The 16,007-nt window shown below is 42.4% G+C and overlaps 1 protein-coding gene across 3 annotated transcripts in view; it reads right to left on the reverse strand.

Moving 5' to 3' along the window:
- MYH10 (myosin heavy chain 10) overlaps positions 1-16,007 on the reverse strand; it is a 180,237-nt gene that overhangs the window by 89,350 nt on the left and 74,880 nt on the right. For all 3 annotated transcript variants that reach the window (XM_006156399.3, XM_014590868.2, XM_014590869.2), the window contains exon 6: positions 8,144-8,236. In XM_006156399.3, coding sequence (XP_006156461.1) covers positions 8,144-8,236 — 93 coding nt within the window. The remainder of the gene's footprint in view (positions 1-8,143; positions 8,237-16,007) is intronic.

Here is a 16,007-nt window from a genome sequence, read left to right on the forward strand (position 1 = left end):
AACTTTCTGAGGGAAGATGCATCTACTGATCCGAAAAATCATTTTGAAACTGAAGTCCTGTTTTAAAGGTTTCATTACGAGCGATTCATTTTACATAAATCTCTACATCTGGAATGCATTTGGCTTCTCCATAAACAGAGAGCCGGACTAACTGGGGACGATTATTTTCATAAGGGTAATGCTCTCCTGGAAAAATCTCCCTTTAATACAAACCATCTGTTGGTATCTTTGAAAGAAAAGATATTCTTCAGGAAATTAGTAGTCTATATCAGATCAAAGAAATGGAACCAAATGGATTCTAAAGCTTATGGAGTTTATAGTTTCAAATATTTTCACTGTAAGCATGTGGCTTGTAAATAATGCCTGTATGAAATTTCACTATAGACACAACTCATTATTTAAAAAAAAAACCCAAAAAACCTGTTAGGGGGCACATGTGCTCACTAGAGCAAGCGAGAAAACTGTGGTGGTGGGGCACACCCCAATGGGGCATGATCATGCCACAGTCCTTCCCCCCCCCCCTTTCCCTGTCCTGTCAAGGTTTTGAATATACATACACACATGTCTGGTGTATTTTTCAAGCCATAGGAGATCGGGATTTGAACTGTGGTCAGCTATGCACAGCACTTAACCACTGCAATATGGAGCTGGCCCCAGACACAACTGACTTTTTTTTCTTTTTAAGAGAGATTTTTGCTACAGGGTGTGTGTGTTTGCTGGAGAGACAGAGAGACAGAAAGTAAGAAATCACACCCCAGGGGGGATCGCCATGATACAATCCCTTCACCTCCATTCTCTTCTCAGGATTTTGGGTATGTATGCATGTGTCTGGTGAGTTTCAAGTTACTGGGTCCAGGACTCGAACCACCATCAGCCATGTGGGAGTCTGGCAACATAACCACTATGCCATCTGCAGGCTCCAACATGACTCACTTTTTAACATCACATTACCTTTTCAGTGTGACACCAGTCCCAAACCAAGGCCCAGCCTGCTGGTGGAACTACTGCCTCTCACATGTCTTCTAGCTGTGCTAACGCTGATGCACGCACATTCTCAGAAGGCCTCACACACGCACTGCTCCTCCTGAGCCCCACTGTGGATCATGGCATGTCGTTGCAGACGTAGTAAAGCCAAAACCAAAATAAGATGAGCTCTCCAGGGCCCATTTGTCTACTAATGCACTCCCAGGGCCCAGAAGAGTGGCTGGCACTTAGAAGGCAACCCCATTTTAACCAAGTGAGCTGCATACAGGTGCTGATATACACCCATGTGTGGAGGAGGGTGCACAGGAGACAATGCAGCAAGGTCCCCGTGGTCAAGGATTTTACCTTCTTACAGCAGGGACAATAAACAAGCAAAGGACTTAGCTACAGACTGTGGTGCATGCTCCGAGGGAAATACACAGGGCACTGATGGAGCAGGAGACTAAGTCTCTCTAGACAGGGCTTTCCACTAACTGGGAATCAGCAGTGGCAGGAGGACAACTGTGCCTGGCTGTTTAATCCACCGAGTGCACGGCAGCCTGGACGTGGGCCATGAGGAAAAAATGGAATCCAGGATGAGCCCTAGGTATTTTGTTTTCCTAGGTTTTTTTTTTTTAATTTTTTTTGAGAGGTTTTTGCTATAGGGCACGGGTGCTTGCCAGAAAGACAGAGACAGAGAGACAGAAAGCGAGAAATCACCGCCCCAGGGGGGATGGCCATGCCACAATCCCTTCTCCTCCATTCTCCTCTCAAGATCTTGGGCACGCACGCACACATGCCCGGAGTGAGTTTAAGCCACCGGGTTCGGGACTCGAACCATGATCGGCTACATGGGAGTTCAGCAACATAGCCATTACACTAACTGCTGGTCCCTAGGTTTCTGATGTTGTTTTAATTTTGTTTTAAGCTTATGTGACTAGGCGATTTGATGGTACTATTTAAGAAATACCTCTATATAGAATATGTTAAATTTGAGGGACCAGCAGTTAGCGTAATGGCTATGTTGCTGAACTCCCATGTAGCCGACCGCGGTTCGAGTCCCAGACCTGGTGGCTTAAACTCATGCTGGGCACATGTGTGTGTGCCCCCAAAATCCTGAGAGGAGAATGGAGGAGAAAGAAGGGATTGCAGTGTGGCTATTCCCCCCGGGCGGGGGCAAATTGTTTTTTTTTCTCTCTCGCTTTCTATCTCTGTCTTTCTGGCAAGCACATGCACCCAATAGGAAAAACCTCTCCGAAAAAAAAAAAAGTAAATGAATGAATGAATAAAATTAAATAAAAAACTAAAAAAAAAAATTAGAATATGTTAAATTTGAAGTATCTATGAGACACTCAGATATCAAATAACAGCACAGTGCCTGACAAACAACTGGTACTTAACAATTAACTGAACGGAACAAATCAAAACTCCTATCAGTGGTAGGAGCCAGCAAGTAGTACAGTGGTTAAAGTGCAGAATTCTCACATGGCTGGCCATAGATCAAGTCCTGGACCCAGCAGCTTGAAAATCACACCTGGCATGTGTGCATGTAGAATCCCAGGAAGAGAACAGAGGTAAAGGGATTGCAGAGTGACCATCCACCAGGGAGAGTGGGGGGGTGAGCCCTCACTTTCCCTCTCTCTGTCTCCCTCTGCATCTCTCCTCTGTGTGCACGCACCCTATGGCAAAAACCTGAAAAAGACAAAAACGAAAACAAAAAAATCAGTGGTTACTTTCAAACCCCCTGAGAAACAAAGTGTTAGCAACACCCACAGAGAAATACTAAAGGGATGCTTTAACTGAAAATTACTCAATCAGTAGAATTACTAACTTAATTATTTTTTCTGGAACTACTAAAATGGACTACTTGGGGACCAGCAGTTAGCGAAATGGCTATGTCGCTGGAAACCCATGTAGTCGACTGCGATTCGAGTCCTGGACCCAGTGGCTTAAATTCATGCCAGGCACGTGTGCGTGCGTATCCAAGATCCTGGAAAGGAGAATGGAGGAGACAGGATTGAGGTGTGGCCATCCCCGCTGTGGGGATGATTTCTCGCTTTCGGTCTCTGTCTTTCTGGCAAGTGCATACGCCCATAGCAAAAACCTCTCAAAAAAAAAAAAAAAAAAAAAAATAGGGGAACTGAACACTACGAAAATACTGGACTCCCACGTAGTCAACTGCGGTTCGTGTCCCGGACCTGGTGGGTTAGAACTCACACCAGGCGCATGTGTGTACGTGCCCAAGATCCTGAGAGGAGAATGGAGGAGAAGGGATTGTGGCGTGACCATCCCCTCTGGGGGGTGATTTCTCGCTTTCTGTCTCTATGTCTCTGTCTGTCTGGCGAGTGCGTGCGCCCTATAGAGAAAACCTCTCCAAAAAAAAAAGACTACTTGCTTTAGCATTATGAACTTAACACCTTTAACACCTTATGATAATAGTATGTAGCTACTAACTTATTTCTAAAAAAAACCCACACATATTAATAAAAGATGACTTTCTACGAATAAATCCAAAGTCAACAATTTGAAGATACCTTTGGTTTCTTGGATGAATGAATAGCTATGTAAAAGAACGCTGCTTTAATCAAAAATCTTTTTTTCTATAAAGAGAAAGGTCAGGCCTAGCCATGTGGCACACACTGGTCGATGCTGCTAACTGACAGGCTGAGGCCTCATGGAAGGCCAAGCATGATTCCTACTGCCTACAAAGCCAAGTGTGGAGATCCGTGCCTGTAGCCCCAGCTATCGGAAAGAACGAGGCAGGAGGATCACGACATAGCAAGACCCAGTCTTAAAAAAAACAAAACAAAACAAAAAAAACTTTGGGACTAGCAGATGGTGTAGTGGTTCCGTAGCTAGATTCCCACATGGCTGACTGTGGCTTGAGTCCTGGACCTGGAGGCTTGAAAATCACTCTGGGCATGGGTGTGTGCATATCCAGGATCCTGGGAGTAGAATGGAGGAGGAGGGATTATGATGTGGCCATCACCCCTGGGGGTTGATTTCTCATTTTCCCTCTCACTATCTCTGTTTCTCACGTTCTCTCTGGTAAGCACACATGCTGAAGGCAAAAATCTCTCTCAAAAAAAAAAAAAAAGAGTGAGAGAGAGGGAGAGAAAATCAACTTTTATTATATTAGGCTGGGCACACATAATAGTTATTACATATTCACGCAAGCACATTGGTGCTCAGTGGAGATAAGGTGTATTGAGCATTTAGATTAGACAGCAGTTCTTTTTCTTTTAGTTTGTGAGGTCCAGTCACCTTAACCTCCATGCCACCTCTGGCCCCTAGACTGCTGATTCTTGATCCTTTTCCACGAGTGCTTCGAAGTGGCTAGAAAATGATCTAAGAACAATCTGCTTCCAGCAGAATGTTAAAATAGGTTCCTGCCAGAATTATTTATACCAGCTTTGGGAAAAGGACACGTAATAACAAGCATGATGGAGACTCATGGGTTACTTTGCAAACACATTTCAGAAAGTGATTATGCTAGTTTAGACTACAATTTGAAAGACTCCGCTAGAGCAGAGTTTCTCCCCTCAGCCTGACTGACATTTTTTGCTGGGGGGTTCGTGCTGTGGGGGCTGTCCTGTGCATTGCAGGATGTTAGGCAGCATACTGCCCCCCTGCCCCGCAGATGCCAGTAGCACCCCACTACTCAACACCCCGGCAAAACAGACACAAATCTTTCTAGACACTGCCAAATCGCCTGGGTAGGCCCTAATGACAAGGAAGAACTGCTGATCTAGAGTAATGCCAAGCATGGAGTAAAATCCTACATGTGCTAATTAAGGAAATCCCTCTAAGGTGTCTTGGTAGCCAGCCTCCGAGATGCCCTCTATGATCTTCATGTATGGTGTTCATGCCCTTGTATGGTCCCCTCCACACAGTGTCAGGGTTGGTTTCTGTGACCGAGAGGATACGAGAGAGATGGTGTGTGACTCCCAAGGCAGTTCATAAAAGACACTGTGTGGCTTCTTTCTCTTGGATCACTCGCTCTGGCAGGGGCTGGCTGCCAGGAGGACACTCAAGCAGCCCCGTGGAGAGGTCTATAAGCCGAGGAACTGAGGCCTCCAGCCAACAGCCATGAAGTACTGGGACCTCTTGCCAAAAGCTACCCGAGGAGACTTGGAAGAAGATCCTCCAACCTCAGGTCAACGACTTTAATGACAAGTTCATGAGAGACCCTGGGCTAAGCTGCTACAGAATTTCTGATTCAAAGAATCTGTGAGATTATCAATGCTTTAAGCCCTAGGTATTAGGGTCATTTGTTACACAGCAATAGATAACTAATACAGAATTATATCTACCTCACACACAGAAGTAATAGTGGAAATATACCCTGATAAGCAGATAAGTCCTTACCACTTAGTAACAGAACCACAGGATTCTTTATTGAAAGATGTAAATAATGGCTTAGTAGGAATTTATCTTTTCTAGGTAAAAATAAGACAACTGGGCACAAAACTGTTTCCCCTGAATTTAAAGTGTGGTTTGGGGGCGGGGGTGATGAGAACAGATTGGTAACTTGATTTATGTGGAAAAAAACCAAGATTTTCCATGAAATCCTTGAAAATCTTTATGGAGATTCACATACCAAAGTGGGTAGCTCACTGTTTCTTCCATCCCATGTTATAGCCACAAAGCAGGGCTTTTCAGTAAGAAGAATTTAAGATTTAATTGTGGCTGAGGCTCAGCGGGGACGGGATGAACCAGGGAGCGATAGAAACTCTAAAAGAAGCTCAGTCTCTTCAGGAGTTTTCTAAATCCGAGTTGCAGGAGAGCTCTGTACTGGCACAGCGCCTTCATTACCCCGTTTTGTACATGAAAAGCTAAAACAATTTCTAAGTGAACTTGGACTAAGTGAATCTTCGCTTTTATCTTACTAAGTAAACAGTATTCTGAGCAAGTGGATCCCTATTTCTCATAGAACTTGCAAAGCCTCTTACACTTAAACTACCTGTGGGGATGTTGTAGGCTGAACTGTTTCCCCCTGAAACCGATATATTTAAAGTCCTAACCCCCAGTTCCTCAGCATGTGACTACTGGAGACGGGGTCTTTGTAGCAGGCAGAGGTAACAGTTAAAATGAGTTTGTTAAGGCAGGCTCTACTCCTGCGGGGGCCTCCTTAATAAACTCCTATGGAGGTCTTTTCTTTTATTCTTTTATTTATTTATTTTTTTCCTGCTATCAGGCATGTGTTACTCACTGGAAAGAGACAAAGAGAGAAAGAGGGAAAGCGAAAAATCACCTGGGGAGGAGGGTGGCCATACCGCAATCTCTTCTCCTCCTCCATTCTCCTCTAGGGATTTTGGGCATGCATATGCGCACATGTGCCCACCTGGCTTGATTTTCAAGCTGCGGAGGAGGACTCGAACTGCGGAGTTGGCCATGTGGGATCCATCTGTCTTAACCTCCATGCTATCTGCTGGTCCCTGACATCTTTTATAAGAGGAGGTTAGGGCACAGGCGCTCACAGAAGGAAGACCGCGTGAAAAGACAGCCATCAACAAATAAGAGAGGCCTCAGAGTAGCCGGCCGTGCCAAGACCTTGACCGCAGACTTCCAGCCTCCAGAACTGGAGGACGATACATTTCTATTAAGGCACCCCCTCTGGTACTCGCGACAGCCTGAGCAAACTAATAGAGGTTTTCTGGTGACCTTTGTGTTTGCTGGGTCCTCTGTGAGCTGACTCTGGTCCCTTCCACTGATCAAATATGCCATCGGAAAATGAGCTCGCAGACTTTGTCTTTAAATTTTATTTTAAAAAGTACAGCAGAATGATTACTAGAGTTCAAAAATGTATCCATCACTGAATTGTTAGAATCACAGTCCCTTTAATCCTATCCTTCTTGACTTTTACCAATACTTAGGAGGGGAAAACAGCAGAATGCATCTGAGCAACTTAAGTAGAAATAATTGAGCACTGAAGTCCCTCTCTAAGGAAAGGGCCACTGAAACAGATGACTATAATCCAAGACACTCGGGGAATGCCAAATGGATTTAGAAATGATTCATTATTAGTTAATGTGCTGATTCTAATTTTGGGGGGGCGGGGAGGTGGCGTCCTTGAAGTAATACTGATCTATCACTTAGGACAGATCCTACCTTCAGGCAAACTGTCAAAGCCAGTCAAACTGAGGGACAAAGTAAAGCATCCAGGTCAGCCCCAGAGTGCAATAGTTAAGTGCTCTACATTGGGAGCTGGATCTCACAAGTCCAGCTATGGTTCTAGTCCTGGTCCTGGCAGTGTGAAAAACACACTGGGTACATGTTTCAAATCCTGATGGGATAGAGGAAACGGGGAACAAGAACAGTGTGATGGGGGTGCTTTCTCTCTCTAGTAAGGACTTAAAAAAAAAAGTAAATTTTCAATAAATTAGAATTGTTGAACGGCTAAAAGCTTAAATAGCAGTGATAAATATTTCAGAAGTCTATATTCCACAGAAATAACAAGCCATCAAAAGAATAATGTTCTGGGCTCGGCAGGTGGAGTGGTAGTTAAGAGGTTGGATTCCCATGTGGCAAACTGCAGTTCAAGTCCCAGACCTGGTGGCTTGAAAACCACGCTGGGTACAGGTGTATGCATGCCAAAGTCCCCAAAGGAGAAGAGATTGTGGTGTGGCCATTCCCTTTGGGGGGTGATTTCTCACATTCCCTCTCACTGTCTCTCTCCAATGAGTGCATGTGCCCTATGACAATAAATAAATAAAGATAAAATAAAAAGACAATTCACCACATCTAATATCAACACCATTTGTAGAATACTTACCGTATACCTCATGCTATGCTAAGTACTGAACGTACACATCATTTAATCTCCGTACCAATCCCATAGAACGGACTGTAACCATTCCCAGCCAGGGATGAGGAAATAAGCTCAGAGGTCACATAATTATATATCCATATAATAACCTACACAATTATATGATTGCACATAATAAATATTAAAGTTGCTTTCACAGTACCTTTTTTTTCCTTTTTTAAATGTGGCTATTAGAAAACCGAAAATTACATGTAACTTGTATTATATTTCTATAGGACAGTAATATCGTCTACTGTATTTATCAGCCTGTCCTTAAACTCTGGGAAGAACAGTAATTTATTTGCTTGATCACAGTAGATATCAATCTATACACGTGAGGAATTAAAAGTTTCTGGTGCTTTTTGAACTTACGAAACGAGATGAGTTATCATTTTTCACAGTCTTCGCATTTCCAAATGATTCCAGAATTGGATTTGCTTGCAAAAGCTGCCGTTCAAGTTCTCCCTAAAAGACATTACACATACATACACACACACACACACACACATAAATAAAAACAGATGTATGTTAATCTAATGTCTTTACTCTAGTCCTCGGGGAAAACAAGGAAAAAAAAAAACCCACAAAAACTGCCTCTTTCCTCCAATTCTTTTATTCTCTTGCCATTCAGCAACTTTTGTTGGCTGTTTATTCCTGGATCTGACAGTTGGCTCTGGTAAGAGAAAAAAATTAGCATCTATAAAGTGGTCACAAAGAGAAGAAAATGTCATACTGAACGGGGAAGATAAATGTAAGCACAGGGCATGTAAATCAGACAATTTTGAAAATAAAACCAACCAACTGGTACACATAAAATCAAATTTAGTATGATACTTTAATGAAGAATTTACCAACACTTTTGCTCCTTTGTAACCTGCCTTGTTTAAAAGGTGTAAGGCAGTTAATTGAATAATTTCTGCTTGTAATGGTCTAAGACTTTCCATGTTCCCAAGGAGTTCCACAAAGCTCAGTGATGTAGACGGGGCGACGTCCTCACCTCCACTTTGGGAGGGTGCTACTGACTTGCACAGGTTTGAAAGGCTAAGAGTAGAATGTGTGGTGTAGTGTGGTCTAGTGCATGCGTTAGTCAGTGTCTTTATTTATCAAACAGATTTCGCAAACAAAGAATGTACGTATATGAATATGTGCTTTACTCTTGAAAAGCTGTATGAGAAAGCATAATGCCACTCCTGGCCGTGGAAAGTGATACCGTGTTTCTGGAATGTAATTTCACAATTATATCTTATAACTTAAATAAATCTGCCTTTTCCAAACACAAATCTTACCCTGTATTTAAAAATACCCACAGTATCTAGACCTAAAGAAAATAAATAAAACCAACCACTAGCAAATGTGGTTCTCTAAGCAAAAAAAAGATGAATGTAAAGAACCTCATGTGAGTGTTTAAAATTACTGGCCATTTATAATGTGCTGCACTGCACCACCGTCAAATCCCAACAGGAACAAACATAAGCCAATAGACAGTTTCCACACCTAACCCTGGTTTGGCCTCTGCCATTCAGCTGGAAGGGCAAGGAGTGTCCCTGAGGCATGTCACATGGAAAGGAGAAATATTCCTGCGTCTCCTTTATAGCATCTGTCTGGATCCTCCAGTTCGCACAGGCCTCAGCTTCAGTCTGTAACTCTGTTCAACCAGTCATGTTGAGAAGCTCGAACTATGTGACGTTCATCACACAATACCAACTTACTTTCTTGCATTTGAGAATTTTCTTCCTATATAAAGAATCTCCTAGTTTATTGACTTAAAACACATACCAGACTATTTTTTTAATGTATATATTTCTAAAACATTATACTTTGTCAAACTTTCTTAAACATTGGTCTCTTGAACCAATTTTGATGACTGAGAGCCATCATTAAAAATGGCAGTTATGGGGGCCAGCAGGTGGCATGGTGCTTAAGGCGATGAACTCTCACATGGTCGACCTTGGTTTAAATCCTGGACCTGGTGGATTGCTTTCTCACCCACCCACCCACCCCCTTGCCTCTCTGTGTGTCTCTTCTCTGGTGAGCACACATGTATTATTATACAACAATAATAATAATAAATAAAATTAGGGTTTCATTTTTGTTTTTGTTTTTAGAATGTTAGTTATTATTCTGTGTTAGAATTGACTGTCTCTTCCCTTGAAATCACTTACATCACTATGCCCAGAACAGACATCTTATAAGCCCTTGATGTCCTGGCTTTGTAGCAATTGTTTGGGTTGGGCCTCTAAAATCCTTTTATTAAAAACAAACAAACAAACAAACAAAAAACCCTAATTTAATCTGTGTGATTGGAAAAAAGAAACTGTCAGAAAAATTGATGTTTTGACAAGTAAGGCACTAATCATCTTTGCACTGCACATCGCTGTTAGGTCAAAGTGTCAGAATATGGATTCCTTAAAATTACACACTACTGGGCCAGCAGGTACTATGGTGGTGAAGTGGCAGGATTTGTACATGGCCGACTGTGGTGTGAGTCCTGGACCCAGAGGCTCAAAAATCACAATACATAAATAAGTAAACAATTTTTTTTGAAAAATTATAAACTATCCTGCCAGATCTTAATAAGAAACCCTTTCATAATCTATCTTTAAAGTGTTTCTCTAAAATAACTATACATATGCCATTTCGATGTTCCCTTTTTTTTAAAAGAATTATTTTATTTAGCTATTATGTATTTATGTATGTATGTATGTTATTTATTTATTTTTAATTTGACCAGAGAGAGACAGAGGAGAGAGAGAGAGAGAAAGTGAGAAACCAAGCCACCAGGTCTGTGACTTGAACTGCTGTCAGCCATGTGGGAGTCCTGTGCCCTTAACCACCATGCCCCCTGCCGGCCCCACCATTTTAATGTTTCCTAAACATAGCTTACAAAGATCTTCAGGTCAAGTTTTTCATTGATTTTTTTCTTTTTTCTGTGTGTGTGTGTGTTTGACAGCTACTGGTTCTGTTCCCTCTTGTGTTGGCTTCCAGTAACCGACTATATCCCCTGCACCTGGCTCAGTCCGTACTACTCTGCAAAGGCTGACCGAGTGGATGTATAACCAGAGGCCTGACATTCTGGGCGTATTTAGGGAGCGGAAGGTGGTGAGCCAGAGGGAGCGGTTAAGAGTGGGGTTAAGCATCCTCGGAGTCATTGTAACTGCAGACCTGGGTACTTCTGTGTCCCTGCTGTGGGATCTGCTACACTAATGATGTCATGGTATTATCTCCTAATGGCTTTGTGATTTCACGTGAGACAAGATGAAGACCTCAAAACTCATAAACATATCTCAATAAGCTTGGCACAAAGCTACTATAAAACAGACAAAAAATGATCTTAAAATATCATAAAAGTGATCATTTCTGTGTTGAACAAATTTGTAATTGCATAAACAATGCTAACATCTCCAAAACAAATCATGAAGGCATTTATAAACCACCAGGGGGCAGTGACTAATCCCCTTTCATCCAGAATCGGAAGGAAGGGCAAGTCCTTTGGCTCTACTCTAAATGATAATGAGAGATGCTCTCTGGAAATGTGGGGGAAGGCTGCACTCCCTATTGAGATTACTTGTAAAGTTCTAAGTATTTAGAATTATTTCATGCTTCGTGCTTTAAAGGTTTACTAATCCTGGTAAAAACTATGCCTTATGTTTATCATAGAGTACGTAAGATACACTCGCTATATGCTATGAGTTTGAAATGGTTAAGAGAGCATAATGGTTATGTCCCTGGACTCTCATGTAGTGGACCACGGTCCCAGTCTGGACCTGGTGGCTTAAGACTGATGCCGGACATGTGTGTGTGTATGCCCAAAATTCCAAGAGGAGAATGGAGGAAAAGGGATTGTGGCCTAGCTATCCCCCCCCGGGGGGGGGATTTCTCACTTTCCGTCTCTCTGTCTCTCAGGCAACTGCACATGTCCTATGGCAAAAATCTCTCAAAAAAGAAAAGAAAAAGAAAAAAAATGTATACCTCTTTCAAAGCTCCAGTTCAGCCAGGAAGAGGACTGGGCTGGGGCCGTGGCAGGGCAATGCTGCAGGTGTCTTCCTGATTGTGGACAGCCAGTCTCACAGCTAATCACGGGTGGACAATCAGTCTCTAATCTCAACTGGCAGGCCCTAACTTCTAAACGTGCTACCTGCCACCTTGTTGGTTTAAGGCAGTTTAGATCAGGCTGGGAAAGGATACAAAGTCATATTGAAGATGACTGGAAAGCCAGAGAGGCGGGTGGGCTGGCTTAAAGGAATCTTTCTTAAAGGATGGCTGAATTTTAGAAATTAGTCATGCTCAAATCTGCTCTGGAATTCCAACGTACTGAGGCTTTGGAGTAACAATGAACACTGTGGCAGACCTAGAGGGTCTTTAATGGCCATGCGTCATGGGAAAGATGGCACCAAACTGTACTTGTGGCTGGCTGGTAGACTCAGGGAACAGAGTCAAATAAGACTTGTAATTTTGTTACAAGAAGTACACCAAGGGACCAGCAGTTGGTGTAATGGCTATGTCGCTGGACTCCCACGTAGCTGACCGCGGTTCGAGTCCCAGGCCCAGTGGCTTAAACTCACGCCAGGAGCATGTGTGTGTATGACCAAGATCCTGAGATGTGAGTGGAGGAGAAGGGATTGCAGTATGGCCATCCCCCCTAGAGGGGGTTATTTCTTGCTTTCTGTCTCTCTGTCTCTGTCTTTCTGGCAAGTGCACGTGCCCTGTAGCAAAAAAAAAAAAAAAAAACCCCCTCAAAAAAAAAAAAAAAAAAAAAAAAAAACACCAAAAGTTCATAGGTAAGTGTTTATTTAAAGTTGAAACTGCTTCAGTTCAGTGACTTTAATTTTGAAAAATCTATCTTTGTTTGTTTGTATGTCCAAATTGAACATTATGTTTTAAAGGTAAACAACAATGACTGACCACACCATGCCACTAAGATGAGTATAATAAAAAGAATGACAATGCCAAGTGCTGGGAGAATGTGGCACTATCTTACATTGCTGATAAAAATAAAATGTGAAGCCTCTTTAAAAAAATAACTTGAGGGACCAGTAGGTGGTACGGTGGTTAAGGGCGCTGGACTCCCACATGGCCGATCGTGGTTTGAGTCCCAGACCTGGTAGCTTGCTTTCTTGCTTTCTCTCTCTCTTACTCTGTCCTTCTCTGATAAAATTAAACAAAGGAAGAAATAAATAAATAAAGTTAAATAAAATAGCTCATTAAAAAATAATTTGAAGGACAGATGGCATGGTGGTTAATGGTGCTGGACTCTCACACGGCCAACCGTGGTTCGAGTCCCAGACCTGGCGGCTTGCTTTCTCACTTCACCTCTTCCTCTCTCTCTCTCTCACTCTGTCCCTCTCTAGTCAAGTTGAAATAAATAAATAAAGTAAAACATAATAATTAAAAAATAATAATTTGACAGTTCTCCAAGTAGTTAAAGAATTATCAAATACGACCCAGTAATCCCACTCCATGGTACGCATCCAAGAGAAATGAAAACATGTCCACACAAAACCCTGTGTATCCAGGCTCACTCCAGCTTCATTAGAATGACTAAAATGTGGGGACAACCTACATATCTGTCAACTGATGAATGGACAATTAAAAGGTGACATATGTGATAAAATGGAATATTATTTGGCCACAAAAAGGAATGGCATATTTAGACATGCTACGATGTGGATGAACTGTTAAAACATCACACCAAGTGAAAGACAGCCAGAGAAGACCTCATATTCTGTGATTCCATTCATATGTAATGTTCAGGATGGGCAAATTCATAGAGACAGACAGTAGGCTAGTAACGGGGGCCTGGGGGGAAACGGAAGGTACAGGGTTTCTTTTAGGAAGATGAAAATGTTCTGAAAGTGAGATGATAACTGCTTAACTGTGAATATACTAAAAAACACCTAACTACACTATATATATATATATAAAAGTAAACTCTGGTATATGAATTCTATCTCCATAAAGCTATTAAAAATTAAATAAACAAATAAAAGATGACAAAACCAGGAGCTCAGAAATGCCTTCTCCTTTGCTTTTACAATTCCTACTACTATGAAGGGTTAACATGCTAGAAATGTGTTTAAACATTTCCTGGGAACCTGAGGAAGTTTTGCCTTTACATCACAAACCAGTAGTATCACACATAACAAGGTGACCTTGTAACCTAAACTTTAAGGCAACCGTTCCCAAAGTGGGGTGAGGAGATATGTATAGGGGTACCCCAGCAGGGGGAGAAGTAACTTTCTGATGGGACCTTTCCAGGGTATGACCCTTCCCCACCACGCTGCTGAGTATATCACATTTCTCAGATGTGTCAGGTAAGGAAAATTCATCGAGAACCAGTATTCTGGTATTTCTAGAAACATCACCATAGCTATTGATGACTCGACCACTGTGAAAATAAACTTGGCAAAGCAGCGCGGAGGACCCTGTGCAGCGTGAACACATGCAGAAGACATGCAAGCCAGCAACGACAGTGACGCGCGGCCACGACAAGCTGCAGCCTTCTTTGGGAGAAGATGCGTCCCAGGGATTGATTCGACCCAAAGTACAATCTCGGGGTGGCATGCTACTCACATACGACAGGGATCCACTCTGTAGTTTAAAATGACATTGAAACAAAGCATTAACAATAATGATTTCTGTGTTCCACAGGGGACGTGGAAAACCTACAATCGTCCGCTGATGTTTAATGCTCTCCCTAGTGACCTAAGTGCATGCTAAAGGGGCAGTCAGCATGTACCTCTAAAGCACAAAAGAAACTTCGCTTCGGGTACAGATTTTCCTTTTATGTTATTTCTTTATTTTTAAGTTTTTTTTTTTTTTTTTTTTTTTTTGCCATATGGTGCGTGTGCTCTCCTGAGGAGACAGAGAGACAGTGAGAGGGAAAATGAGAAAGTACCCCCCATAGGGGGTGGCCACACCACAATCCCTTCTCCTCCATTTTCCTCCTGGGATTTTGGGCACACAGGCACATGGGCTGGGTGTGATTTTCAAGCCTCCCAGGTCCAGGACTTGAACCATGGTCGGGCATGTGGGAGTCCAGCACCTCAACCACTACACCATCTGCTGGTCCCAGATTGTTCCTGCTTTTATTGGCAAAGGAGCCTTTAGCTATCCTACAGGATAATGCATGCTAAAGGGACGGTCAGCATATACATCTAAAGCACAAAAGAAAGCTGGTCTCTGATACAGAATTTCCTTTCATTTATTTATTTATTTATTTATTTTTAAGATTTTTGCCATACTTCATTAACCCTCCCAATTAGCATCTCTGGTCTGGTCCACAGCTCATGGAGGAAAAGACCATCATGGGCCGCTTTCACAGGTCTAGTGTGGCTTTGGAGTCTGACAACTTAGGAATTTTAAGATATTGGAAAAGCTCAGTATCTGTGATAATTCCTTTAGATACTTAGGATCATTTCTTTATATGAATAGATCATCTCCTTAATGTGACACTGTTGTTTGTTGCTTTATATAACGTTTATAGCATTACGCTTGTGAAAGATGGACAAACCAAAACCGTTCCAATGCTAGGGAAAGGGATTACGTCCAAGTACAGACATCCCATTCTCCCCAGGAGTCTGGCTTGGGTATGCACCCCATCCTCCCAGGCAGCAGGAGAGGGAGTGCGTGCTCCGGTCTGTGGGCTGCTCATCCCTATGCTCTGTGGAGCTAGAAGCAGGCAGCTGATGATTAGCATGAAGAACGTCCTTGCCCAGCATCAAGAAAACTGTCATTTACCTTATACATTAAATACGGCGAGGCCTCTATGTTACAACATATAGGCACAGACTTCACAATGCCATAGAGCTTAGCACATTAGGCGTCGTGAACCCAAAGGCACAACTTTTACAACTTTTAAAGCTGCAGGCCCAAATTCAAAATTAAATGTATGGCACAAAGCTACGTTTCCAGGTTCCAGAAGTACGAAAGCAATTTCGGCTCGTATTTGACATACGAAACCATCCGTGTATAGGCTTCACACACATGCACTTCAATGTCATGATAAAAGGGCAAAGAAATACTAGGATTTGTCTAGAAATCACACTGAAAGCAAAGCGCCATGCTGCTTCTCGCGACAGAATAAGGTTCTAAGCAACACATTTTCAAAATGGATTATTTTTATAATAGATTTCACTCAGAACTGATGGCATCTGTTTCTAACAGAGACTCACTCTAAGGACAGAAATGAGCACACACACTCAAGACTGAGAAGCAGAAAGAAAAGCACTTGCCTGGT

The sequence above is a fragment of the Tupaia chinensis genome, unplaced genomic scaffold, assembly GCF_000334495.1.
Source record: "Tupaia chinensis unplaced genomic scaffold, TupChi_1.0 Scaffold000493_1, whole genome shotgun sequence".
Classification (NCBI taxonomy): domain Eukaryota; kingdom Metazoa; phylum Chordata; class Mammalia; order Scandentia; family Tupaiidae; genus Tupaia; species Tupaia belangeri.